A 26,940-nucleotide genomic window follows, 5' to 3' on the forward strand; every position below is an offset into this window, starting at 1 on the left:
CTATTTTTAGCTTTATCACAACACAACAATTTGTTTGCCAAGCTTTGCTCATAAATCTATTGTTTAGCCATCACACCAGGGTGGTAATCCCTGCAATGTGACATAATATCTGTTTTTCTAGATGGGTGGCTGCGTTGTAGCCTCTCAGGATACTTGGAGTTGACGTAGTTTTTCTCTGTTCTGGTGCACTACACTCGTATGTTGGCTCGCAGCTTGCAGCTATGTGGCGTGTTTCAGCCTATCGGCGGCAGGGAATGTCCCGTCCTGCTAGCGCCGCTGATCCAAATCCGGCTGATGGCGGCAGGGAATGTCCCGTCCTGCTAGCGCCACTGGTTCGGATCCTGCTATTTCTTGCAGTAAAGTTGGCCTATTTTCAGCCGTTTACACTTATTTGGCTTGTTTCAGCCGGTCCGCAGGCCTGTTTCAGCCCTTTGGGCGCTCAATTCTCCGCTAGATATCGGCGCTGCTCGCGGTTCTTCGTCAAATTTCGCTGTCTCGCTTCCACAACTGCCGGATGCAGAGTTAAACTTTGCTGTCCAGGGTGGGTAATTCAGGTTGCTTGCGTCAGTTTTGCCAGTTTCACTGCTGGGAGTACCTTAGCCTCAGATGCGCGTCTGCTCTACACTTGTGGTTCGCCGTAATCTCACACAGCTGTCACCAAAAGTTGTGGTATCCGCCGAGGATAAATGGCAGACACCGGAGTTCAATTAGATTACGGCAGTGTGACAGACGTGGACACCTTACTATAGAGAAGCTACGCTTCTCTAGCATTCACTAGATAATGATCAACATCTATTTCAGTTGTCACTTTATTGAAGGTTTAAAGGATACTAAAGCTATATACAACAAACAATGAATACATGGATAGGAATAAATAATCATAACATAAAAGCATTATAACACATATACAATAGTCAGTTTGGGCAACAATGATCCCCCATCCCTGGAAAGGGTGGGGGAGAATTAAGAATACAGTTAACCATAATAAACATGACAGATTCAATCATTAATTTTAAGCATAGGGAGGGGGTCGTCAGACCCCTTCCCCAGGACTCGGGGGAGGGCCATTGACCCTCCACCGAACCCCAGTTCAGGGGTGCCATAGGCATGGCTCACGGTTGCCGAATACCACAGATGTATTAGTCCTTAGTTGTTAATGAATTTTAATAAAAATATGATTATAGTGTTTTTAAATAAACAAATAATATTCACACGACCTTTAGATAGATAGAATGATAATGAGAGAGAGAGAAAGAGGAGGGGAGGGAGGGGGAGATAGCTAGGTAGAGAAAGAGAGAGCCAGAATGGGAAGGAATGACAAAAATTCGTCTAAAAATGCTAATGACAACAAAACGAAGCTCGGGTTTTATAGCTGTTTACTACCCTAGTATCACATTGGAATTAAAACCAAAACTAGTCAATTACGCTACTGTAACATTTTAATTACTTAATCGCTTTAGGAATCGCCCTATTTTAAACATCCATTAAAAGTCACTTAACTAGTTATCAAACTTTTAAAGAACAAAAATATTCAGAAAACAAACAACAAAAGACATGGCAGACAAAAATTTGACACACCAAGGATCTAAAGGGATAAGACAATGGATGATTAATTGATGTTTATCCTTGATGATGATGAGCAACTTTTTTTAGATCAGAATTATTGGTTTAAAAGTTTGGACAATTAAAATTTAAAACAATCACTCAAGATAAAACAGAAGCACCCTATTTTTTAAAGATCTTTTAAAGCTAATGTTATACATGTTTTTTAAACGTTGTTTACCAGTATAATTTACAGTTTAATGTCTCCTTCCTCCCTGATAAAAACTAATAATTGTCTAATAAGATCTCGAAAATGATTAGACCGATTTGTCTCCTTGTATTGGTCCTGGTCAGGTTTTGGGCTTTTTTTTGCGAGAGGGGGAAGTGGTCCTCACCATCTTAACATAAACCCTAAATCAGGGAGGGATTTGAGATTGGACTGTAAATTATACTGGTATCAAAGGTTTATAAAAAACATTCATTGGACTTAAAACTTTGGGTACTTATATTAAGCTTTTATTGTTTAGTTTAATTTACCAGTTTACAAACTTTCAATTGATAATTTTAATCTACGAAAAGGGTAATTTTGTTTTTATAATTGTAAAAGCACATCAAGTTAGGATCTCTGCTTTAAATCAAAACTGTTTCAATGAATTTTAATGTTTATTTATTTAACCAAAAATCCAAAATACTTAAAAAGGTTATGATTAGCTTAAATGTTGTTATGTAGAAAGACAAATATAGGATAGATAGATAAACTAAGAGAAAAAAAGATTAAAAAAGAAAGAAAAAGGTATTTATCGCATTGTATTATAGACATCTTTCCGTGGATAATAAAATGACAAATAAAAGACTAAAACCAGTTAGCTAACAAAACTGGTATTAATTATATGATCTTATCTTAATATTCTGTAATACAATCCGTTACATGATTTTTTTGTTTTGGCTAAGAACCAGTTCTAATCCAGTGGATATTAATTATTCCTACAAACGAGTATAGCCACTTTCGTTGCAACGCCTCTTAAGGGGCGATTCGTCGTATTTTCACAGTATCTTGGTTATGTTAGGTAAGTTAGGATAGGTGATTGCCCCGCAGGGTTAGGTAATTGGCCCCGCAGTGTAAGAGCGCCCCGCAGAGTCTAGAAATAGGAGAAAATCTACTGTGATAATACGAAGAAACGTCCCCTAAGAGGCGTTATCACGAAAGGGACTATACCCCTACAAACTTCTACACATCAAAAATTTACAGACGGACGAATATATAGTCAGACAAACTGACATATAGACAGATAGACAAGCAAATAAACCAAAAATTTAAAAAGGACAAAAATAAACATACAATTGTCATTTTTCCGTCCAAAGTTGCATTTAAAACAAATATTTACATTGTCTCTTGCGTTTCCTTCCTCCCCCCCCTCTCTCTCTTGCACTCTCTCACTCTCTCTCTCTCCCTTTGATTTTTAGTAAAAAAGATGCTTTACAAAATTGCTTAAAATTGAATAACTTTATTATGTATAATGAATACCTGATAAAAATTATGTTTTTTAAATTTTTATTTTCTAAAGTTTTATGAATGATATATTATTGTTCTTTTTCCACCAAACTACAGCTTACTTATATATTGCTGCGCACCTTAGAAATATTTTTATTTTTGAACAAGAATGACAACTTCCATTCAATCGAAGCACAACAATTAAAGATATCTGTAACATTTTAATAACAATATTTTAGGTTTTAAAAGTAAAATTTATGACGATTAAATTATATGAAAATTTGTCTAGATGTATAAATATCTACATGATTAGATTGGACATTAATTATGGTAACGAAACGATATGTCTTGATTTTAAGATTATATATTATTATTACAGCAATCATAAAACAAATATTAAAATAAATAGATAGATTATAACAAGCTAAAATCTGTCTATGGACGGACATACCTACCCTAAATGTAGAAAAGCTTTACTGTGAAAAAATATCCTTGAATTTGCCAATTTTGAAATTTAACAAATTACCAGCCAGGGATTCTATACATAAATGTTAAAAAATATCATTTTAGTTTTAATCAATTTCTTTGCCCTTTTTTCTTAGCATTGATAGCAGAATGGGGCAGGTCTTAAGAAATATGCCGAAAACATATTTACCCTTCTATGGATTAGAGTTTTAGTTGAAACATTCGGACACTGCTATTTTAAACCAAATATTCAAGATTTAAAAAAATACATCTGAAGTATTTATCCAACAAATGAAAGAAAGTGTTTATAAATTATGATATTCCTACACTCTCAACTTTATTTTTTTCTCAAACTGTGAGTAAAAAATCTTTGTAATCCTTCTATTTTCCCTACAAAAACATGTATGGTTCCTATAACTATTTACAGCTCTCGAGTAACAGTATTATTAAAGCTTGAACTAGCCTCATAGTCTACTGTCATACTTAGCCTATTTTTGCCTACAAAACCAATATTATTATCAAATTATTTACTTTGTCAAGAAGGAAAAAAACAATTATTTGCCAAAAAGGACACAAATTATTTTGCTGTTTTAGTTTGTTTTTTGTTTTTACTTATGTTGGGGTTTTGCCTATTATTCAATAGGCTGTTTATTACACTAGTCCCCAAAGTTTTATAATAACGTTTTCTTATTAGTTGGCTTAACAATTTTGGATACTAATTTTAAACTACAGAAGGGGTAATTTTATGTATCATCTTTGGGGATGTACATCAATTTATCGGCCCTTGTCTTATCCCTTTAGATCTCTGACTAGACATACTACTGACAGACAGAAAGACAACTTGTTACTTATAAGTTTATACGAGTGACTTAGGCGTTGCTCAACAGTATGTGCTAATAATGGCAAAATAGAATCGTCCTATCTATTTAAAACCTTACATGCAGATTCCTGTAGCAATAAGGTATAATCAACACCAAAATCAGTACGCCTTTAAAATGATGTCATTGTAATAATCATAGAAATATTAGAAGTAGCTTATACTGCCTAATGAAATATGACGCCCTACAATACAAATGACCAATGATAGGCCAGTATAGTTATACATTTATATTGACCACTGGTAAAATACATACTGGTACATCATTGGTCATTTTTATTAGGCACTATATGCTGCTTCAAATATTAACATTTTTTTAAACATGGTGATTCCTATGACAATTTTGTTTATCCTTGTTATTGCCTAAATTATTGTCCTTGTCGAGTGAATATGTTAAATGTCAGATTCAAGAAGTTTTTTCTATGACCGGTTCTATAACCATCTAGACTTAGTATTATAACATTACGGAATGAGTCTACAGCAGACTGTAATTATACTGTAATACTGAAGTGGATGACAGTTATAGGACCAGTTTTTTTTGTTTTGTTTAAGGTAATGACAAGGACATTGCATTTTTGGCAGTAATGAGTTAAAGTATTTTTAAATAGATAGGATCCATACTGAGAGGGAGGGGATATTGCATTGTATATTATACTGGTACCCAATATTTGACGAAGCCCAATCTGTACCACTTTTGCGCCACTATTGATTCCTGTGACGTAATATAAATGAGGGATTCTCCATCTCTTTTTAGGGTTTTCTTTTCCACTTCTCTTCTAATCTCCCTCATTTATATGACGTCACAAGAATCAAAGGTGGTGCAAAAGTGGTACAGATTGGGCCTCGTCCCAATGTTTTCTACAGAAAATATGTTCTTGTAGCTTGTTTAATTGGAACCTTGATTAACTTATGAGGCCTATACAAAGTAATATTGTTTAAACTTTTCCACTTTTAATTTAATCTCCAATTTTATGTATTATACATAGGTGTTATGATTTTTTGTCATTTGTCTCATTTTTAAAAATATCTGTGTTTTTCTATGAATTTGCATTATGATTACCTAAATTATTTCTGTATTATAGTTTATTGTTCCATTTAGGGGTTTAGTCTGAAATCCAACTATATTCTTATAAAGAAAATCTTAGATGCTAGGTACTAAGCCAGTAGTGCTATTTATGGCAGGAGAAATCCAAAAAGGAAGAAAAAGATGAATAAAAAGCAGGGCACGGCAGCCGCGTACAAAATCGACAGTTTTAAACTAAAAGATTCAGCAAGATATTAAAATCCAGGGAGGAAGTGGACATTGGAGTGAAAATTATTTTAGTTTCAAAAGTTTTAAATAATTGTTTGTAAATTTGGGTACTTTTTATTGAGTCTTGATTGATTGGTTCAAAATAGCATTGTCCAATGTTTTTTATCCATAGAAGGGGAAAATTTGTTTATCATCATTAGGGATGTAATTCAATTTAATATCAAATGTTTTACTTTCATACCTTAAGACCCATGCAAATTAATTTGCGATTGAATTGCAGCTCAGAGATCTAAAGGGATAAGACAATAGCTTATAAATTGATGTACAACCACAAAAATGATACACAAAATTACCCCTTCTGTAGATTACAATTAGTGGTTGAAACGTAAGAACACCCAATATAGTAAACCAACTTAATGATCCTCCAATCAAAACTCACTTTGATCCCCAAAATTGATGATTTTACGAATATTTAAACGTTATTATTAAACTTTGGAGACCAGTGTAACAACCAGTCCAATGTCCCTTCCCGCCCTGATTGCGGCTCCTGTCCAACCGTGCAGCTGCCGAGCCTTGTAAAAAAAAACCTAGAGACAAAGGTTAACAAAGTGACTTGTTCCCTCCCACATAAACAGAAACAGGGACATGTATCCTAATTATTATCTTGTGTCCAGTAAGATCCAGAGATAGAAGAGAAAATGGGCTGTTTATTACACTAGTCCCTAAAGTTTTATAATAACATTTTCTTATTCGTTGGCTTTATAAGCTTGGGATTGGTTGGTTTGTGAAGTTGAGTGTCTAAGTATATCAACCACTAATTGTAATCTACAAAAGGGGTAATCTTGTGTTTTATAGTTGGGGATTTACATCAATTTATCGGCCATTGTTTTATCCCTTTAGATCCTTAAGTAAGATCTCGTTAATGGCTAAACATATCACTGCCTGGGGTCATATAAAATTGGAAATAATAAAGAGATATATTTCAATTTATCTTACAAGGTCTTATCCTTTAAGATCCCTGTTTTATGGTCATAAATCTTGACCATAATGCCGACGCATTATCAAATTCTTCTAATTACAGAGAAGGGGGGGGGGGGGGGACATTGGACTGTTTTTATGGTACCCAAGTCTTTTATTTTACTCTTTCTTTTGGAACTTATTATGGAAATTATTGATTGGGTGGCCTAAACTTGTCAACCAAAAATTTTAATCTGCAGAGTGAGTAATTTTGTACGTCATTATTGGTAATGTATATCAATTTATCCTCCATTATCTTATCCCTCAAGATCCCTAAATATTTGTTTTCCAAAATGCTTGTCTCTGTGCATGTCACTTTTTTCGTCTATCTGTCTATTTTTCCGCCTACAGAAACCTCTTTGGACAATATCTAATTTAAGACACTAAAAGAAAAAGAAAAAGTGATAGATATATATTTCAATGGATAAATAGAATGATTGATTGATTGATAGAAATATAGATAGATAGTTAGCAAGGTTAACTAGAATGATTGATTGATAGATTGATAGACAAATAGATAGATAGTTGAAGGAAAATGAAAGATAGTTAGAATGGAAAGATAGAACTATATAATTTATAGAAAGATAGATAGATAGGTATAGAGGGAAAGGGAAGTTTTATAAAAGAAAGAAAGAAAGAGATATAGTAAAACAAGGATGACAACATCCATAAGTAGCGAAGCACCAAATTTCGTGGATGGGACTGACGGTCATTGTTGTTTTCTAAAAACGACGGGAAATTTAATTTTGATATCTTTAACTGAAAAACACCAAAGATATGAGGAAAAATGTGGAAAATAAAAAACCTGCTAAAAAGCCGTCCGACCGCCATTGATGTTTTATAGTTAATTGTGCTCCTTAATGATGGGAATGCTGTCAAAAAATTTCAGCTTTCTATCTTTTATAGGAGCTGAGTAAATCCCATTTCCCCCATAGCGTTACGGACTGACGGACGGACAAAGTGAATTATAGAGTAGCTTCGCTACTAAAAAGAGAGAAAAATATCGAGTTTTTCTTTATCCAAAAGACAAAATTACTATAAACTATGATTTAATATTCCAAGAAAGGGTTCGGCATTTTAGGAAATCGAATTTAAAGATTATTTTATCTCTTCTTCACTTTTAGTATTAAGCTTATATAAGTATAATTTTCTCTGTCTTTCTGTCTGTCTTTCTGTCTGTCTTTCTGTCTGTCTTTCTGTCTGTCTTTCTGTCTGTCTTTCTGTCTGTCTGTCTTTCTGTCTTTCTTTCTGTCTGTCTTTCTGCCTGTCTTTCTGTCTCTCTTTCTGTCTGCATTTCTGCCTGTCTTTCTGTCTGTCTTTCTGCCTGTATTTCTGTCTTTCTTTCTGTCTGTCTTTCCGTCTGTCTTTCTGTCTGTCTTTCTGTCTGTCTTTCTGTCTGTCTTTCTGTCTGTCTTTCTGTCTGTCTTTCTGTCTTTCTGTCTGTCTTTCTGTCTGTCTTTCTGCCTATCTTTCTGCCTGTCTTTCTGTCTCTCTGTAAGTCTCTTTCTACCTCTTTGTCTGTCTCTCTTCCTATCTGTCTTTTTCTCTTTCCCTCTTTGTCTTCCTCTTTCTCTCGCTCTCTTTCTCTCTCTATATCACGCCCTCTCTTTCTCGCTCTCTTTCTCTCTATATATCACGCCCTCTCTTTCTCCCTCTCTCTCTAATCATTTTATCTAAGACTTAAGACCTAAGCAGTCATCAAGATTTGAGATTATTTTTAACAGGTTCTTAAAGTAATTCAATTGCTGTACTATGACAGTAGAGTATGAGGCTAGCAAAGTCAGTAATCATACTGTCAAATTAGGATAGTAAACAATTATAGGAACCACTGTAAAGTGTCAGAATATGATTCATTACTTGGAACTTCATACCCTGGTAGGGACAGGACAATGTTGTTTAAATTATTCTTCCATTCAAAATTGTCACCTAACCAAGCTAAGAATGGGAGAAAAATCAGTTATCCTAAAGACTAAAACATGTAGATGAAAATAATTGATTAAAATGTTTGAACACTGCTTAGTTTTTGAGCCAACAAATGAGAAAATGTGCCGGGTACCCTTGTAGTTAGCAATCCAATGTTCTCTTCCTTTACTGAAGAAAAGTTATTCCATTTATCTATCCCTATGTCTTAGATTTGTGTATCATTCTTCCTGATTTTTTCCATTCATAAATTTTTCTCTCTATAATTTTATAATGATTTAAAAAATAAAAGAAATAAAGAGAGAGAGAGAGAGAGAGAGAGAGAGAGAGAGAGAGAGAGAGAGAGAGAGAGAGAGAGAGAGAGAGAGAGGGGAGAGAGAGAGAAAGAGAGAGAGAGGGAAAGAGAGAAAGAGTGTGTGTGAGAGAGAGAGAGAAAGAGAGAGAGAGAGAGAGAGAGAGAGAGAGAGAGAGAGAGAGAGAGAGAGAGAGAGAGAAATATAGCTAGCTTTGCTTTTTTGAATGTTGGCATCCTTGAATCATTCATTTTTGGATAAGTGAAAATTTAAATTTTTTGGTAGAGATAGAGAAAGAAAGAGAGAGAGAGAGTGAGAGGTACACCATTCATTAAAATGCTGTTTTAATTGAATGTTTTTGGTTTTAGTTTCTAGAATTTTAAGTACATAAATTAAGAAGGTAAAATGAAAGATTGATAGATAGATGGAAGATAGGTAAATAACAAGATAGATGTATATAGTTCAATAGATACATTAATAGGAAGTTTACATTCAAAGATGATAATATATTTAGTAATGTCCTGCTTTATAGTGTCAAGTCTTTGGTTTTTTTTTCATTAAGATTTACTGAAGTAGAGGGACATAGTGTATCAAAAATCAACCATGTGACGTCATAAAAATCTAACTCTTTTTTATGAGTTTTCTTTCCTACTTCTCCTTTTATCTTCCTCATTTTTGTGACGTCAAATGGCTAATTTTTCAGTCACTTTGTCCCTCTACTCGCCTAAAGTATGAACCAATTGGGTTCACTATTTTAAGGAACCTATATAATTCCATTTTTAATTTAAGTCATGGCTTTAGGCTGCATTTTTGTCTTCTCATTCCCCCTAGAAACACAAAGCCCCATGATGCTAAGGGCACAGCCGCTAGAATGAAACAAAATGTGAACAATTTTATCTATTATTTTTAACAATTCATTTCAATGACTTTGATATTAAAATTTTGTGTTTTGTCATCGCTATCCTATTTCATTCTCTCACTATCTATTTATCTATTTATCTATATATCTATCTATCTATCTATCCATCCATCCATCTATCAATCTAATTTTCTTGATCGTGTCGATTAAACTTAAGGTTGCTGTACATAATATGATTTTAGAATTCTAGTAGCAAAGCTACTTTATAGATTCAAATGTCTATTTGTCTATGTTTCACTTAACTAGATAATAAGATAAACTCTAGGAGGGAGGGGACATTGGACTCTTTATTACACTCGACCCCAAGTTATATATAATAAACGTTTTCTTATTTGTTGGATTTACAATTTTGGGGACTTCTATTGTATATTGATTAGTTGGATCATGAAGTTGAGTGTTCAAACATTTCAACTACTAATTGTAAACTGAAGAAGGGGTTATTTTGTATATCATCATTGAGAATGTACATCAATTAATCGGCCATTGTCTTATCCCTTTAGATCCCAGGATAAACTACTTTAATTAACTCTATAATATCCATCTGTCTGTCTGTCCTTGGTATGTTTAATAAAAGATTTGACTTTGTGATTTGCTAGTTATGGATGTTGTCATCCTTGTTTCATTTAAAATTAATACTGTTTTAATTAGGTGTAACTTTATCTTTATCTAGACTTATTTATAGATAGATAAATAGATATTAAGATAGGGTTTGAAATATTACTGTTTTAATTAAGGTTAATATATATAGAACAAGGATGACAACATCCATAAAAGCGAAGCACTGAAACGGTAGGACAAATGGACATTAACACTTTTATAATGTCTGAACTGAATAATCAGAATATAAAAGTATAATAGTCGAAGCAAAATTGTAAGTAAATTTATTAAAAAAAATGCTTGATACAGGATAATGTTTATGGACATCTTACATTCTTAGGACTTGATTATAGAGTTGCTTTGCTTATAATATTGTTCTTTGTTGTCCCAGGAATCAATAGACCAAAAATCAGATCAAACGGATATTTAGATCACATAAAAATTTGTTGTTAAAAAAGTAGAAAAATCAACATGTTTAAAATGGACGTACGGAAATTCTGAAAAATCAAAGTTAACATAAAAAGTTAATAGATGGACAGTCAAATAAAATAATAGTTAATAGATGGATCTATTGAAAGATAAATAGATATTTCAATAGATAGATAATGGGTTTTGAAATAACTTTATTCTTAAATTGGCTATTTTGAAGATCTATCTATCTAATATATATTAATTCAATGATACAACTAAAAAAATTTCTTAGTCATTATTGCGGTCGTTTTAATTTGAATGTAATAGAATGTTAAACAATTTTTACAGTTCTTGTCGACAAATAAAAGTAGTCATAGCTGACATATTATCGAAATACCTCCATCTCAATCACAACCAGGGATCTTATGGGATAAGACAATGGACATTAAATGGATGTACATCTCTAATGATGCTAAAAAAATACCCCTTTAGAAGATATTTTTTTGTAAAGTTTGGACACTGCTAGTTTGAACCAACCAATCAAGATTTAATAAAAGATTTTTGAGCCCATAAATGACAGAGGACTTTGTGTACTTGTGTAATTAACAGTCCAATGTCCCCTCCCTGCCTTGCTCATTCCTTAACACAGCATGAAAAAAGTAATTTTTTATTCGAAAAAAGGGGTTAAAAAATTCCATTTTTCTTACCAAATTTAAAAAGGTAATTTTAAAAATTTAAATTTTTATTCAGCTTAAGAATTTATTCACTTAACAAAGAAACAAGTTCAATTATGTCTGGAGTAACGCAGCAAAAACAAACAGACAACATTTTAGAAGAAAAAAGAACAGTATTGTTATATATATCTTTATTAAAAAAGAAAAAAAAGTAAAATTTGTAGCTAAAATGATAATCAGAATTCAAAGGCAAAGATTAGCTCTTAAGAAAAGTATGATTTTACGACAGAAAATAACTATTGGCTTTTAGGAGACCGTTGAGTTTAAGATCCTTGGAAAATTACAAAGTTTGTTTGAATTTGCAGAAAGGGTAAAAACTATAACCCTTTTATCAAAAGCAAAAAATCAAGGTTAACTATAACTGAATATGAATTGTTTAATTTGTAAAATAACAATGTGTCAAGGTAGTTTTGGGTTTAAGATTAGCTTTCCTCTTGTAATCTATGAACAAATATTAAAGAAATGTAAAGACATTTTTGAGATCTTTAGTAAACATAATCAATATACAAAAAGATTAACATCCCATTACTGAGTTTTTAAAAGCCGTCAATGAGACAGAAAAATTTTAATTAACAGACAGACAGGCAAATTTCACATTACTTTGATATCTAGAATGAAAATATTATAAGATTGATTATAATGGGGAAGACGTTTAAGAGATTTTAAAGAAAAAACAGACAGAACAGCATTACGCTGTCTTTATATTTAGGATAAATATCCATGTTCAGCCCCTGCAGAGTCAGAAATACCCTTAAATGGATAATAAATGGAGAGACACGGCCTTTCAAACTATTTCTTTAGAAGCAAGATTAAATAGAGTTACATAGAGGGCTAAATTTAACTCCGTCCCCCCCTCCCCTTCATATTCTCCTAATATATCGAATGACAAAAATTTAATATTTGCCAATTATTGAAATTGTTTTTTGATAAAAAAACCTTAATTTTTATCCTTTGCAAAATCAATATTTAGGTACATTAATATTTTAACCAATTTTTATTTTTAATGCATTCTATTGTAATAAAATATCTATTATATAAAGGAATTTATTTTTGGAAAGAAAGAAAATGAGATAAGAAATTTGATGTGCATTCACTTCCGCATACCTATCACATAAGCAATTCATTATTAATTAAAACAGCAAAAAAATTAATTAATCTCATAATCAATTACAGGTATAGTACATAAAACATAAAATTTGTCTAACTATTGTTATTTCTCTCATCATTAAACACTCTTCTCTTATTTATTTGCTATTTTGTCTTTGTGTTATAATGAGACACTTTGCAGATGTGATTGTATGCACACAAAAATACTTTGTTTAAATATGGAAGAGAACCAATCTTTTAAAAAATAGAAAGAGAGAAAGAGAGAAAAGAGAGAGAGAGAGAGAGAGATCCATTAGTAAGAAATAAAAATCTTGAATATCAGCCGTGAAAATAGCAATTACTGCATGGCTATATTATGATTATTAATTAAGAACATTAGCTTTTAGGTTAACTTTAATAGAATAGATAAATAGATAGATTGATAGATAGATAGATGTGTATAATGATATTCGTCTCCTAGTATAGTTTAATATATAGGGGTAGATAGAGAAATGTATTGATAAATAGATAGATAGATAGACATATTGATAGATAGATAGATATATAGATGGGTAATTATGCGTATAATAATATTCGTCTCCTAGTATAGTTTAATGTGCCAAAAATTTAAATTCAACATTATAGGCTCGGTTCTTTAATTGTTTTCTAAACCTAGTATCATAGTACAATTACAGTCTGGGCTAGCATCATACTCTACCATCATACTACTAGGTTTAATCTCTTTAGGACATAAAAATCATGTTTTAACGATGTCTCTCTACTTCCCGTTGGGCTCTCTCTCTCTCTCTCTCTCTCTCTCTCTCTCTCTCTCTCTCTCTCTCTCTCTCTCTCTCTCTCTCTCTCTCTCTCTCTCTCTCTCTCTCTCTCTCTCTCTCTCTCTCTCTCTCTCTCTCTCTCTCTCTCTCTCTCTCTCTCTCTCTCTCTCTCTCTTTCTTGCTTAAAACTGACCAAAATTTATCAAGAACAGATAGTTCCATATGAGCAACAATGCCAAGCTAACAACAAAGGGAAATATATAAAAAAATAGATTAAAAAAGAAAGAAAAAATTAAGATAGAATAAATGGAAATATGGAATATTGAAAGCTTAAGATTATAACAAAGAAAGAGAGGAAATATATGTAGATAAAAGAGAAAATACTAACAAAAAATTTAAGGAAAGAGAGAAAGAGAGAGGGTGAAAGAGAGAGAGAGAGAGAGAGAGAGAGAGAGAGAGAGAGAGAGAGAGAGAGAGAGAGAGAGAGAGAGAGAGAGAGAGGGTGAAAGAGAGAGAGAAAATTTAAGTTGTCTATCTTTAATAGGAGCTGACGTAGCTGAAATAAAGACGGACATTTCTAATTATAAAGTAGATCTAATAAAAAGAGGAAGTATAAAAAGTGTAAAAAAACTGAAGGTTAACAATTTAACAATATTTTAAACCATGTAGAACATATTACAAGATGTCTAAAGTATTTCTATTCTTGTAGAATGACAGTAGAGTATGAGGCTTTACTTTGCTATTATTATATTGTTACACTAGAGTAGTAAACAACTAGAGGAACAGCTTGTAATGTTAATATACGTTTCTTAAACTAATCTATCGATCTATCTTCCTTTTACTATTTCTCTCTTACTCTCTTTCTCTCTCTCTCTTTCCTATTCTCTCACTTACTCTTTAGGTTTCTATCTCTATGTCTGTCTGTCTGTCTCTGTCTGTCTCTGTCTGTCTCTGTCTCTCTCTCTCTCTCTCTGTCTCTCTCTCTCTCTCTCTGTGTCTCTCTGTCTGTCTCTCTATCTCTCTCTTTCTCTCTCTCTCCCCTACTATCACTCTCTCTTTCTATCTCTCCCTCCATAAATCTATCAACCCTATTTAAATTTTGACCAAATAAATAGTTTTACTGCGTTTTTCCAACCCTTACTTTTTAAGTGTGTATTCACTTTCGCACAGCAACACATCTCTTCAGTGTTTCATATTCGCAAAAAACACAATTACAAGTAGATTTAATTTAAAAATTCTAAATTTAAACAAAGCTTAAGGTGCATTTTGTGCTGTTTTAATAACTTGCGGTTCGGCAGTTTTGATTGTGTGCGAAAATTTATGCACACAACTTTTTCTTTACAAAAACTTCTTTAAAAATTAGGTCGTTTTTATCATATTCCCCTAAATGGTCATTTAAACTGCTTTGGTAGTAACGAATCTACGTTATGATAAAAAAGTATGTCTATCTAGGAATCTTAAGGGATAAGTCAAAGGCCGATAAATTGAAGTACATCCCCAATGAAGACACACAAAACTACCCATCCCGTAGATTACAATTAGTAGTTAATGAATCAACCAATCAAAATTAAGTGAATGTCCCCAAAGGGGTTAGGTCAACAAATAAGAAAGTGTTATTATAAAGCTTTGGGGACTAGTGTAAAAACAGCCCAATGTCCCATCCCTTTCTGATGTCTATCTGTTCGTCCGTTCATTCGTTCGTACAAAATGTTATCTTTTTATATTACATAAAGTTATTATTATTTGCTTCGCTAACTATTTATGTTGTCATTCTTGTTTTATGGTTAGGTCACTAGGTTCTTAAATCTTAATAAAAACATGGATTTTATGAAGTTTTGTTTTTCTATAATAAATATTTGTTGTATGTCTATGATTTATTTTATGGTTAGCTGAAAAAAAAATTAATTGTCTTCAATAACAAAATAACCCTTTCTGTAGATTACAATTAATAGTTGAAACCTTTGGACACTTAATAAAATAACTAAACTCATAAAAACTCTCCAAAGTTGTTAGGCCAAAAATTCAGAAAACGTTTTTAAAAACATTGTGGACTAGTGTAAAAAACAGCCCAATGTCACCACTCTTCCTAGCAATCATGTGTACCTTGAAAATTTAACCTTTTTTAGAGAGGGAGGAGTTATTGGATTATTGATTATTATGCTGGCCCAAAACTTGTTACTAAACCATCATTGGTTGGTATAAACCATCGGTGTTCATACAATGCAACCGATAATTTTAATATACATAAGTTTGTTTATCATCGTTGGGGATGTTTATCAATAGCAGTTTTAGACAGACAGTATGCTGAATAGACACAAAAGATAGCCAGACAAACAAAAAGATAGCAAGAGATATCAAATTTGATAACAACCAACATGACAAAAGATAGCAAGAGATATAAAATTTGATAACAACCAACATGACAAAAGATAGCAAGAGATATCAAATTTGATAACAACCAACATGACAAAAGATAACCAGACAGACAAAAAGATAGCAAGAGATATCAAATTTGATAACAACCGACATGACAAAAGATAGCAAGAGATATCAAATTTGATAACAACCAACATGACAAAAGATAGCCAGACAAACAAAAAGATAGCAAGAGATATCAAATTTGATAACAACCAACATGACAAAAGATAGCCAGACAAACAAAATGATAGCAAGAGATATCAAATTTAATAACAACCAACATGACAAAAGATAGCCAGACAGACAAAAGATAGCAAGAGATATCAAATTTGATAACAACCAACATGACAAAAGGGCGTCAACTCTAGCAAAATTTTAAAATAAATTTGGTGTCCTTGATATTCAATTAAGGACGGGTTCCATGGTTGTTTACTACCCTAGTATGGCAGTATCATTTCAGCCTGGGCTAATATAAAAATCTGCTGTTATATTACTGAAGTTAATAGCCTTGAGAATCTTATAAAAATACCAAGTTTAGAAATTGCAATAAAATTATTTTATTTTTGCAGATTACATAGAGAGAGGAAAACATATTTAAAATTGATAGATTAATAGACAGAGAAAAAAATGAAATCAGATCGATAAAAAGATAGATAGATAGTTACAAAGAGAGAGAGAGAGAGAGAGATAGCTATGGAGGGAGAGGGAGAGATAGAGATAGATAGAGAAAGATATATATATATAGAGAGAGAGAGAGAGAAAGATGGAAATAAATTGCATTAAAAAATGAAAAAGTTAATCTTTTCCGCCCATTGTATGTTTAAAAGGTTAAAATAGATAGATTGATAGTTGAATAGATAGATTGATATATAAATATAAAGATTAATATATGCATAGTCCTATATACAAGATGTATAGATATATATATAAGAAACAAATCTCTTAAATCAAATTAATTAAGAATTTCACAAAAATTTTAATTACGATTTAAATATAAAATTATAGACAGATAAATATGATTTGGTGATAGATAAATAGATAGACAATAATATTTTATTACTCTCTTTGTTAGCGCATTTTTTTGGTATATTCCTAAAAGGAAAAAGTGGGCCTCAGAACTAACCCCCTCTCCCGATTATTCCCTAGCCCTTGCAAGGACTTCTAGACCACTTTATTTAAAGGTGCCTATCCATGCGGGACCCTATCACAAACTACTTAACCTAACCTAGGTCTTGTCAAAAAGTTATTGGTCGTGGTCCAATTTTCATGTGAGGGAAATTGCCAATTGCCAATTGCAATAAAATGAATAAAAGGGAGTTTATTGGCGTGAAAAATTTACTTTTTAAGTAGCAGCGCTACGTTATAATGACACAAATTATGTCCGTCCGTCTCTAAAAGATATCTTTTTCTAAACTTTACATTTTTAAATTTAGAAGTCAATGAAAATTGCACATTTATTACTACAAAATGGCTGTGCTACTTATGGACATACTAACCCTTATTATTACCATAACAATTTTAGCTTCGCTCCAATCTAATGTAAACGTTCTCGTTAGAAACAAAAAATCAAATAAATTTTCTAATTCTGAGAATTATGGCTTTATTGAGTCATCTATTTATTTTTCAAACATGACGATAAAATAGTTTTTGGATTTCTTGACTTTTTTTTGACACTAGCGGCTGCAATTATATAGCAAAACTTCTTTATAATTAAGTCTAAAACTGATTTACTTTCAGTTTATTTAAATTATCATAAGAATAGGCATTGAAAAAAAATATGTTAAATATAAATTATATAGCGAATCTACTATATAATTATGGCCTGAAGGGACATACGTCCAAATTGTGTATAAAACTATTTTCCTGTCCATCTCCAGCACTTGTTCTGGCAACAGTATCAGCTCATCCTGCCAGGTACAAACATATTAGATAACTAGATATCTACCTGGATATCTCATCTATCTATCTATCTATCTTATATTGAAATGTATCTTTCTATCTAAATATCTACCTGGATATCTATTAAGTATCTAATCTATCTATAATTCTCATATTGAAAATTATCTTTCTATCAAATGTTAAGAGATCTAGCTAGTTTATCTAGATATCTACCTGGATATCTATTGGATATTCTATCTATCTATCTTTTTTTTCTTCTATTTATTTATATGCCTATTTAACTATCTACATTAGGAGATATAAGTTGGAAGAATTTTAATGTTAGAGGGAGATTTGAAATCTGCATCAAATTTTAGGGATTTTGTTTTATAAAAATCGTTTTTTGTATAATTCTTTATCTAAAAGCGGAAATACAATTTAAGTTTATTAATTTTGACCAATAGGAGAGGTGGATTGGAAACTACGTTTTATATAAAGAATTATACAAAAAACTATTTTTATAAAAAATCCTTAAAATTTGATACAGATTTCAAATCTCCCTCTAACATTAAAATTCTTTCCAACTTATATATCATAATCTACATATCTATAAAGAATATATCCCATTACATTTTTAGTTTATCAGTATTTACACATAACTCAACTTTTAAAAAAACTTCAAAAATAAAAAAATATTTTTTTAGATGTAAAAAGCCAAATATCTATCTTTAATATTAAACAAAAAACAGCCATCTATCCATCTAGCTTACTGGTCTTATAAAATTATGGATATTATGCATTCACTTCCGCGCATGTAGTATATTATGAAATAATCAGAACCGCTTTTTATTACAACAGCACAAACTGCCTCTTCATTTTTTGCTCTCTCAATTGTTAACTTAAAACCTTATTAAATACTAAATTATTTTTTAAAAAATAATCCAACCTTTCGATCAATTAATTAAATCTACAGAGGGAGTAATTTGATTTTCATCATTGGGGATGAGCATCAATTTATCACCCATTGTCTTATCCCTTAAGATCCATGTTTTAAGGATTTTTTTTCTCGCGGAAGTTAAAGCACACCTTATAGAATAAGAAGCGCCTTTTTCATATGATTTATAACAATGTTTTTCCTGATATTTAATATTTTCATATTAAATATAACTGGTTAAATCTAACCTATACATCAAATCAGGGAAGAAGGGGACAGGACCATAACCAGATAGAGAGAGAGAGAGAGAGAGAGAGAGAGAGAGAGAGAGAGAGAGAGAGAGAGAGAGAGAAAGAGAGAGAGAGAGAGAGAGAGAGAGAATAATTTTATAATAACGTTTTCTTATTTAATGACTTTACAAATTTGATGACTTTAGTGAATTCTGATTGGTTGGTTTATTAAGTTGTGTGTTCAAACATTTCAACCAATATTTTTACGTTGGGATAGGTTAAATGAAGAATGGCCCGAAGGAACTAAATATAATTTTAAAATTTAAAATAAGAGGGGGGGGGGGATAGAAATAGGTTTGTTAATAAATTACTGAAAATGGTATTATAATAGTTTAAAGATTAATAAATACAGAAATAATCATTATTACTGCCACGAACAAATAGACATTCTCTACTTATTACAGATATAGAGTAGCTGCGCTTCTAGAAATACCAAGAAGGAATTCAACGTTTATTTTAAAGGATGATTTTGGTTGAAATATTTTTAAATGTCAAATCAAGAGGGGGTGTGATCCACAAATTTTCATACAAATCATAAAGAGCTTTTTATTTGAAGCTACTCTATACTTAGTTAATTAGTCACTACGTCATAAAGATATTAAAACAGAAAGAAAACTTGTATACAAAGTTTAAGACGTATAATTATGAGAATAGCGCCCTTGGCCCTTGAAAAATGAGATAGTACAATTCCTATAGTTGTTTACTACCCTAGTATAACAATATAGTTACAGCTTGATCCAGCTGCATACTCTACTGTCATACTATTGAGATGTAATAACTTTGGAACTTGGGTTAGATTAGATTATTCGCTAATCCTTAATTTACAATTGCAGATAATCTATTTATGCAAGTATCTATCTAAATATTTATCTATCTGGGTAATTATCTATCTATTTTATCCACTTATTTAACATCAAATTATTTTTTTGTCTAAAATTATTCTCAATCTTCATAAAAAAAATAACATAATGTCTCTTTGTTTGTTTGTGTGTGTGTTTCTATCTGTACCAAAGAACTTGTTAACCGCTGAACTGATAGAGTTCTCCTTAACAATGTAACTTCTCATTGGTCCAGGGAAGGTTTATAACTATTTTTTGATAGGGTACCACAACCCGCCCAAGAGAAATCGCCCCTAGAAAAAAATTTAATTTAAAATGAGCGGTGGTCGAATTCAACCTCCTAACTCAACTGTCCCTAAAGGCCTCTAGGGGCGTAGCTGCTTTTTTTTATTCATACTAATATGTACTCTAATTGAAGATTAATGTTGAAGTGGTATTAAATTTAAATGATACTTAAAAGCCTCTTTTAAAAATCTTAAATGTTTAAAGGCATTTCAGATTCTTTAAAAGTCTTATATTGGGTCTGTTTTTTTATTTAATGCAAATATTTTTGTATGGTCAACTCCAACCCTCCATAACCACATCCAACATCCCTCCCCCTCCTCCCCTCATCCTCTCTGGCGACATCCACCCGAATCCTGGCCCCAAATACCCCTGTTCTACCTGCTCCCGCAATATTACCCGCTCCACTGGTGCCTTCCTCTGCAACTCCTGCCAACTTTGGGTTCATCCTAAATGTTCCCTCCTTCCATCCAAATCCGATTACAATTCCAACTGGTCCTGCCCACCCTGCATTTCTGCCTCAACAACTCCCTTTTCACCTATCTCCCCCCAACCACCAACACCCCCATCCAAACCCCGCGGTCCTAAATTCCCATGTACAGTCTGTTCCTTAGGTGTTACAAAATCCACTGGCTCCTTCCAATGTAACTCCTGCCTCCAATGGATCCACCCTAAATGCTCCCTCCTCCCATCTGCCACCCACTACTCCCCTTTCTGGTTCTGCCCTTCCTGCTCCCCCCCAACCTCACCCCCTCCCTCTCCTAACTTATCTCCCCCTACACCCCTCCCATCACCCAGCTCCCCGTCTACCCCTCCTTCCCCTGCAGCTCCTCCTTCACCCCCGCCCCCTCCTCCACCCACCCCTGCCCCCCGAAAACCTCCTGGTAAACCTTTTGTCCTTCAATTCAATTGTAATGGCCTCCTTACCACCCAAGATGAACTCCACAACCTTATTTCTACCCATAACATCCCCATCACCTGCCTCCAAGAAACCAAACTCTCCAGCAAATCCAATCCCAAACCCCTCCCTGGCTATAACTTTCTCAGGAAGGATCGTCAAGACCGACCTGGTGGAGGAATAGCCTTCCTTATTGCCGATGACATCCCCTTCACCCACCTTGACCTCAATCACCTTTCCAATGGCCCCCTTGAGATCGATGGTATCCAAATTTCCCGCAATGGCTCTCCTACACAAATCATCAACCTTTACCTTCCTCCACATTCTTCCTGTCCCCCCCAATACACCCCTGACTTTAACCTCCTCTTTGACAACCCAAATGACCTTATCCTAGTCGGTGATTTCAATGCCCACAACCCTGCCTGGAACTCCATCACCCTTGACCAATCTGCCATGAATCGTGGGGAGGCTCTGCTGGAAGCTCTCAATGAGAGCAGCCTCTGCCTCCTCAACGAGGACTCCCCCACCCGCCTCCCCCCCAACGGCCAACCCACCTCCCCCGACCTTTCCCTTTGCTCTGCCCACCTTGCCCTTGACTTTTCCTGGCACACCCTCACCACCCTTCGTTCTGATCATCTCCCCATCCTCCTCTCCCTTCCTGAAATCAACAGAAACCCCCGCCCTGTCAAAACTTTCCACAACTTCCGTAAAGCAGATTGGGACACCTTCACCCTTGAAACTGAAACCCTCTTTGAAGATCTTCCTGAACCCTCCTCCTGCTCCCAAGGTGAAGCCACCTTCCGCCAAATCCTCCAAACTGCCTCCAAACACACAGTCCCTGCTGGCTTCATCAAAAACTCCAATCCCTCCCTCCCCCAGTCTGCTAAGCCCCTTATCCAGCAAAGAGACTCCTTAAGAGAAATTAACCCCCATGATCCTCAAATCCAAATCCTCAATGAACAAATTTCCTCAATAGTAAACCAACACTCCAACAAAAAATGGCAAGAAACCCTTTCCAAATCCGACCATAGAACCAACCCTTCCAAATTCTGGTCCCTCCTCAAATCCCTTTCTGGCAAAAACAATTCCCCTCCTTCCAACCAACCCATTTCCTTCAACAACAAAGTTCACACCTCCCACGCCCACATTGCTGAATCCTTCACCAAACAATTCACCTCTGTCTCCCGCCACACCTCCAACCCTTTCTCCAGAAAAATTATCCGCAAAATTAGACACCGCCACCGCCTCAACAGAGATTTCCAACCTTTCACACCTGCCCTTGTCCTTGAAGCTATTAAAAATTCCTCAAATTCATCTGCACTTGGCCCTGATCACCTCAACATCCTCCACCTCAAACACCTTGGTCCAAATGGCATCTCCTACCTTACCAAACTCTTCAACCTCTCCATTTCCGCTGCTAATATCCCTGCCATTTGGAAGCTCTCCAAAATTATTGCCCTCCTCAAACCTGGTAAACCCCCTGACCTCTCCACCTCCTACCGCCCAATCTCCCTCCTCTGTCCTGCAGCTAAAGTCCTTGAACGCCTCCTTCTCCCATACCTTAAACAATCCCTCTCCACCCACCCCTCTCAACATGGCTTCAAACCCCTCCACTCCACCACATCCTCACTCCTTAATCTTTCCACCTCCATTGCTAACGGTTTCAACCAAAACCTCCCCCCCAGCCGCACAACCGTAGCCTCCATTGACCTTTCCAAAGCCTTCGACTGCATCCCAATCCATCTCCTTCTCCAAAAAATCTCCTCTTCAAACCTCCATCCAAACATCATCAGATGGCTGTCCTGCTACCTGCGTGGCAGAATGGCCTTCTGCTCCTACCAAAATACCAACTCCTCCCCCAGAATTGTCCACACTGGTGTCCCCCAAGGCTCTGTTATTTCCCCCGTCCTTTTCAACTTCTACATAGCAGATGCCCCCCACATCCCCCCTGCCACCACCTCCTCCTATGCCGACGACCTCAACTCCTTCCACTCCTCTCCTGACATCCCCCAGTCAGTTGAATCCATCAACTCCCACCTCTCCTCAATCGCTGACTGGGCCTCCACCAATGGCCTCTCCATCGCCCCCAACAAATCCACTGTCACCCTTTTCACTCCTGACCGTAAGCACCAATCCAACCTCCATCCTCAAGTCCAAATTAACGGCTCCATCCTCCCCCTTGAGAAAACCCCTAAGATCCTTGGAGTTACCTTTGACACCTTTTTCAATTTCAGTTCCCATGCCTCCACCATTTCCTCTAAAATTTCCTCCCGCCTCAGAATCCTTAAATGTCTGGCTGGCACCAAATGGGGCCACCAGAAGGAGACCCTCCTCACCACTTACAACACCCTCCTCCGCCCCATCACCACCTATGCCTGTCCTGTCTGGTTTCCTAACACCTCCAAAAACAACATTGACAAACTCCAAGTCCTCCAAAACCAAGCCCTCCGCATCTGTACTGGTTCCACCAAAAAATCCCCCATCAGCCACCTCCACCAAGAAACTAAAATCCTACCAGTACGGAACCACCTCTCCCTTTTATGCTCCCAGTACCTGGCCTCCTCCCTCCGTCCTTCCCACCCATCCTTCCCCAATGTCACAACCCCTCCTGGTCCTAGATCCAAGAAATCCACCCTCCAATCCATGTTCCTCCCGAATCTCCAACCTTTTCTCACCCCTGACAACACTCTCCTCCCTGCAAATTACAAATCCACCATCTCCCGACTCCACACCTCTGCAGTTACCCAAGCCATCAACTCCTACCCCCCTAATCCTGTCCTTAATCATGCCCCTCCCAACATCAACCCCTCTGAGATCCAACTTCCTAGGCACTACAGAACCATCCTCTCCCAATTAAGATCCAATTATTGTCCTAAGCTCCAAAGTTACCTGCATTCCATCAACGCTTCTCTTTCACCCAACTGCCCATCCTGCCCCAACAATCCTACCCCTGAAACAGTCCAACACCTCTTTTCCTGCCCTAATAACCCCACCAACCTAAATCCCATTGACCTCTGGCAAAATCCCACCCTCGTAGCTGCCTTCCTATCATCACACCCCAGTTTCACCAGCCTCCCTCCTCTTCAACGCCCCCCTCCAGAGCCCCCTCCATAAGCCTCCCCTCCCCCACCTACTGATGACAACCTGGACACGAATATGGACTATGAGCAGCCAATACAACAACAAATATTTTTGTAGTATTTGAATAATAAATGTATATTTCAGATAACTACCTGGCCTAATTGGTGAAGACCCTATTCACCTGCAAGCTAATTGCTTTTCTGATCTTTTGAAGAGGCTTGGCTGTGTTTACATTTCTGACGCTATCATCTGATTTCAAAGACCCAATACAAAGTCGGAACAGGGTCCCCGCCCAGTGGGCAGTGTTACTCAAAGCTCATGCCCCCTCTATCCTTTTACTTAAATATCTAAACTCTACAGGTCCATGTGAATATAGCCTTAAACCAATCATTGGCTTTAATTAATTAATGTTCTTGGTAAACTGTACAAAAATGTCTTGTCTAGTTTTAGAGATTTTATGATACAAACACACCACTACTATAAAACATACATATCACACTTTTTTTGTTTTGAACCTAATCATACTTGTTTATGATAAAACGGTTTGACCAATCCTTTAAATATTTTTGGAGCACTTAAAGGATAATATACAAAAGGGTTGAGAATTTTATTTTATCTATCTATTTGTCTATCTATCTATATGATTAGCTACCCAACTATCTATCTATCTCTCTTTTTCTTTCTTTTTCTCTTTCTCTCTCCATCTCTATCTTACAATTCTTATGATACATTTATTTTCTAACTTTTGAGAATATATTTGTTCTTTTGAAGACTTTATGGTCACACACATATATGAATACACACACACACACACGCACACACACACACACAAACACAGAGCCTTACCGACTGACGGACACACAAACACCCAAGCATTGCAAAAAATAGAAGGGCACAACTTGCTAAATTCAAAAGCTGTTCCTATAATTGTTTACTACCCTAGTATAGCAGAATGATTAAAGCCTATACCAGCCTCCAATTGTACTGTCATAGTTTTAGCATATTAAGTCTTTAGGACCTATAGGATTTTATCATGAATTGGTTACAATGCAAGAAATAGTTCTCGGAAAATAAATGAATTTCTGTCTTTGGACAAGGCCGCTTAGTATCCATTGATAGGAGTTGCACCTTTAGCTTCAAGAAACGATTTTGGCTGATGATAATGAAATAATCAAGGCATCTCACGGGATAAGACAATGGACGATAAATTAATACACATCCCCATAGACGATAAACAAAAATTACCCCTTGTGCTAATTAAAAAATAGAATTATGAAACCTACTAATTTATTTATTAATTTAAATTATTAGTTGAAGTTTTGGAAAATATAAGTTCAAAGCCAAACAATCAAAATTAGTTTAAAGTAATGAATTTTTTGAGCCTTCAAGTAAATAACATGTCAATAAAACCTTGGGTACCAATGCAATTTACAAACCAATGTAATCTCCTTCCCTGTCATAATTACAATACAACGTAATTTTAAAAAATCATATTAAAAATCATTGTGTACTTTTATTAAATCTTAAATGTTTGGTTCAAACTTTTCAACCAATAATTATGATCTGAAGAAAGTATAATTTTGCTTTTCATTATTGGTTAGGGATTTACAATGTCTTGTTGTCTGAAATAACTATTTTTTATTTTCAATTTAGACTGTTATACAATTAATTTTCCTCTTCTACTCATTAAGGGAGAGGGCATTGAGATGCTTATTAAATTAGTCCCCAAAGTTTTATAATATCGTTTTCTTATTCATTGGCTTAATAACCTAGGGGACTTTTATTGAATTTTGATTGGTTTGTTCATTAATTTTAGAATCCAAATATTTAAACCACTCTTTGTAACCTACAGGATGGGTACTATGTGTATTATCATTGGGGATGTACATCAATTTATCGGCAATTGTCTTATACCTGTCTACTACTGTTTATGAACATAACTGTTCCTTTTTTCCCAAAACACCTATCCCCTGCTCCATTGCATTCTATTTTTAATTCCGCCATTCATTAATTAAACTATAGACATATTAATATCCGGTTCCAAAGACAATTAGACCATTAGGATAACAGCACAGAATTATACTGGCCCTGGCTGTAATTATACTATTATACTAGAGTATTAAACAACTATGGAACCAATCTTAATGTTGAGATAAAAGCGCGGCATTTTATTTTGATCTTTTTCGTGGTTGTGCAATCACGTCCACATATGTTTTAAATTATCAGAACCCAGAGATCTAAAGAGATAAGACAATGGCCTATAAATTGATGTACATCCACAATGATGATATGCAACAAAATTACCTATTCAGTAGATTAACATTATTGGTTGAAACTTTTGAATACTCATTTTAGGGACTAGTGTAATAAACAGCCCATTGTACCTTTCTCTCTGATCAGAACCGTAAGTTATTATAACAGCACAAACTGCCTATACTTACTATATTTATTTAACACCATCTATTACTTACTTGCTTTTTTTTCTATTTGCGAATATAAAACTTATGCGGCAATGATAATATGCGGAAGTTAATGCACACTTTTTTAGTGAAGGATTATTATTTTTGCTATTTTAAGGACCTGCGACAAATACCCAGTAGTTTTGAAAGTGCAAGGGCATATAACGGTTAAACCCCAAAAATACTCCTTCGAGAAGTTTTTTTAAAATTTCTTTATTTTCTACATTTTATTAAGTAAACCTGCAAATTTCATAAAAAACATTTAAACAGATTACAATTAATTGTTAAAAATCTTAAAAATATTAAGGTCTTTAACTTTAAGAGTTACTAATATGAGTTGTTTGGTCATTAATAGCTTAAAACAATCCCAAAGCCATTACTAATCGCCCCAGAAAAGAACAACTGAAAAAAATCCTTAAATATAAGAAAAGAATTTCTATCTGTATGTCTCTCTAAGTTGAGCTAAAACTTTGCTGGACC

The 26,940-nt window shown here is 34.5% G+C and overlaps 1 protein-coding gene across 1 annotated transcript in view; it reads right to left on the reverse strand.

Annotated features, from left to right (window-relative positions):
- The window catches only part of LOC145334897 (uncharacterized), a 159,721-nt gene that overhangs the window by 127,706 nt on the left and 5,075 nt on the right, over window positions 1-26,940 (reverse strand). Inside the window, exon 3 of the mRNA XM_080180516.1 lies at window positions 17,663-17,706. Coding sequence (XP_080036642.1) covers window positions 17,663-17,706 — 44 coding nt within the window. The remainder of the gene's footprint in view (window positions 1-17,662; window positions 17,707-26,940) is intronic.

The sequence above is a fragment of the Acartia tonsa genome, chromosome 13 (assembly GCF_053477335.1).
Source record: "Acartia tonsa isolate MP-2025a chromosome 13, ASM5347733v1, whole genome shotgun sequence".
NCBI classification, from domain to species: domain Eukaryota; kingdom Metazoa; phylum Arthropoda; class Copepoda; order Calanoida; family Acartiidae; genus Acartia; species Acartia tonsa.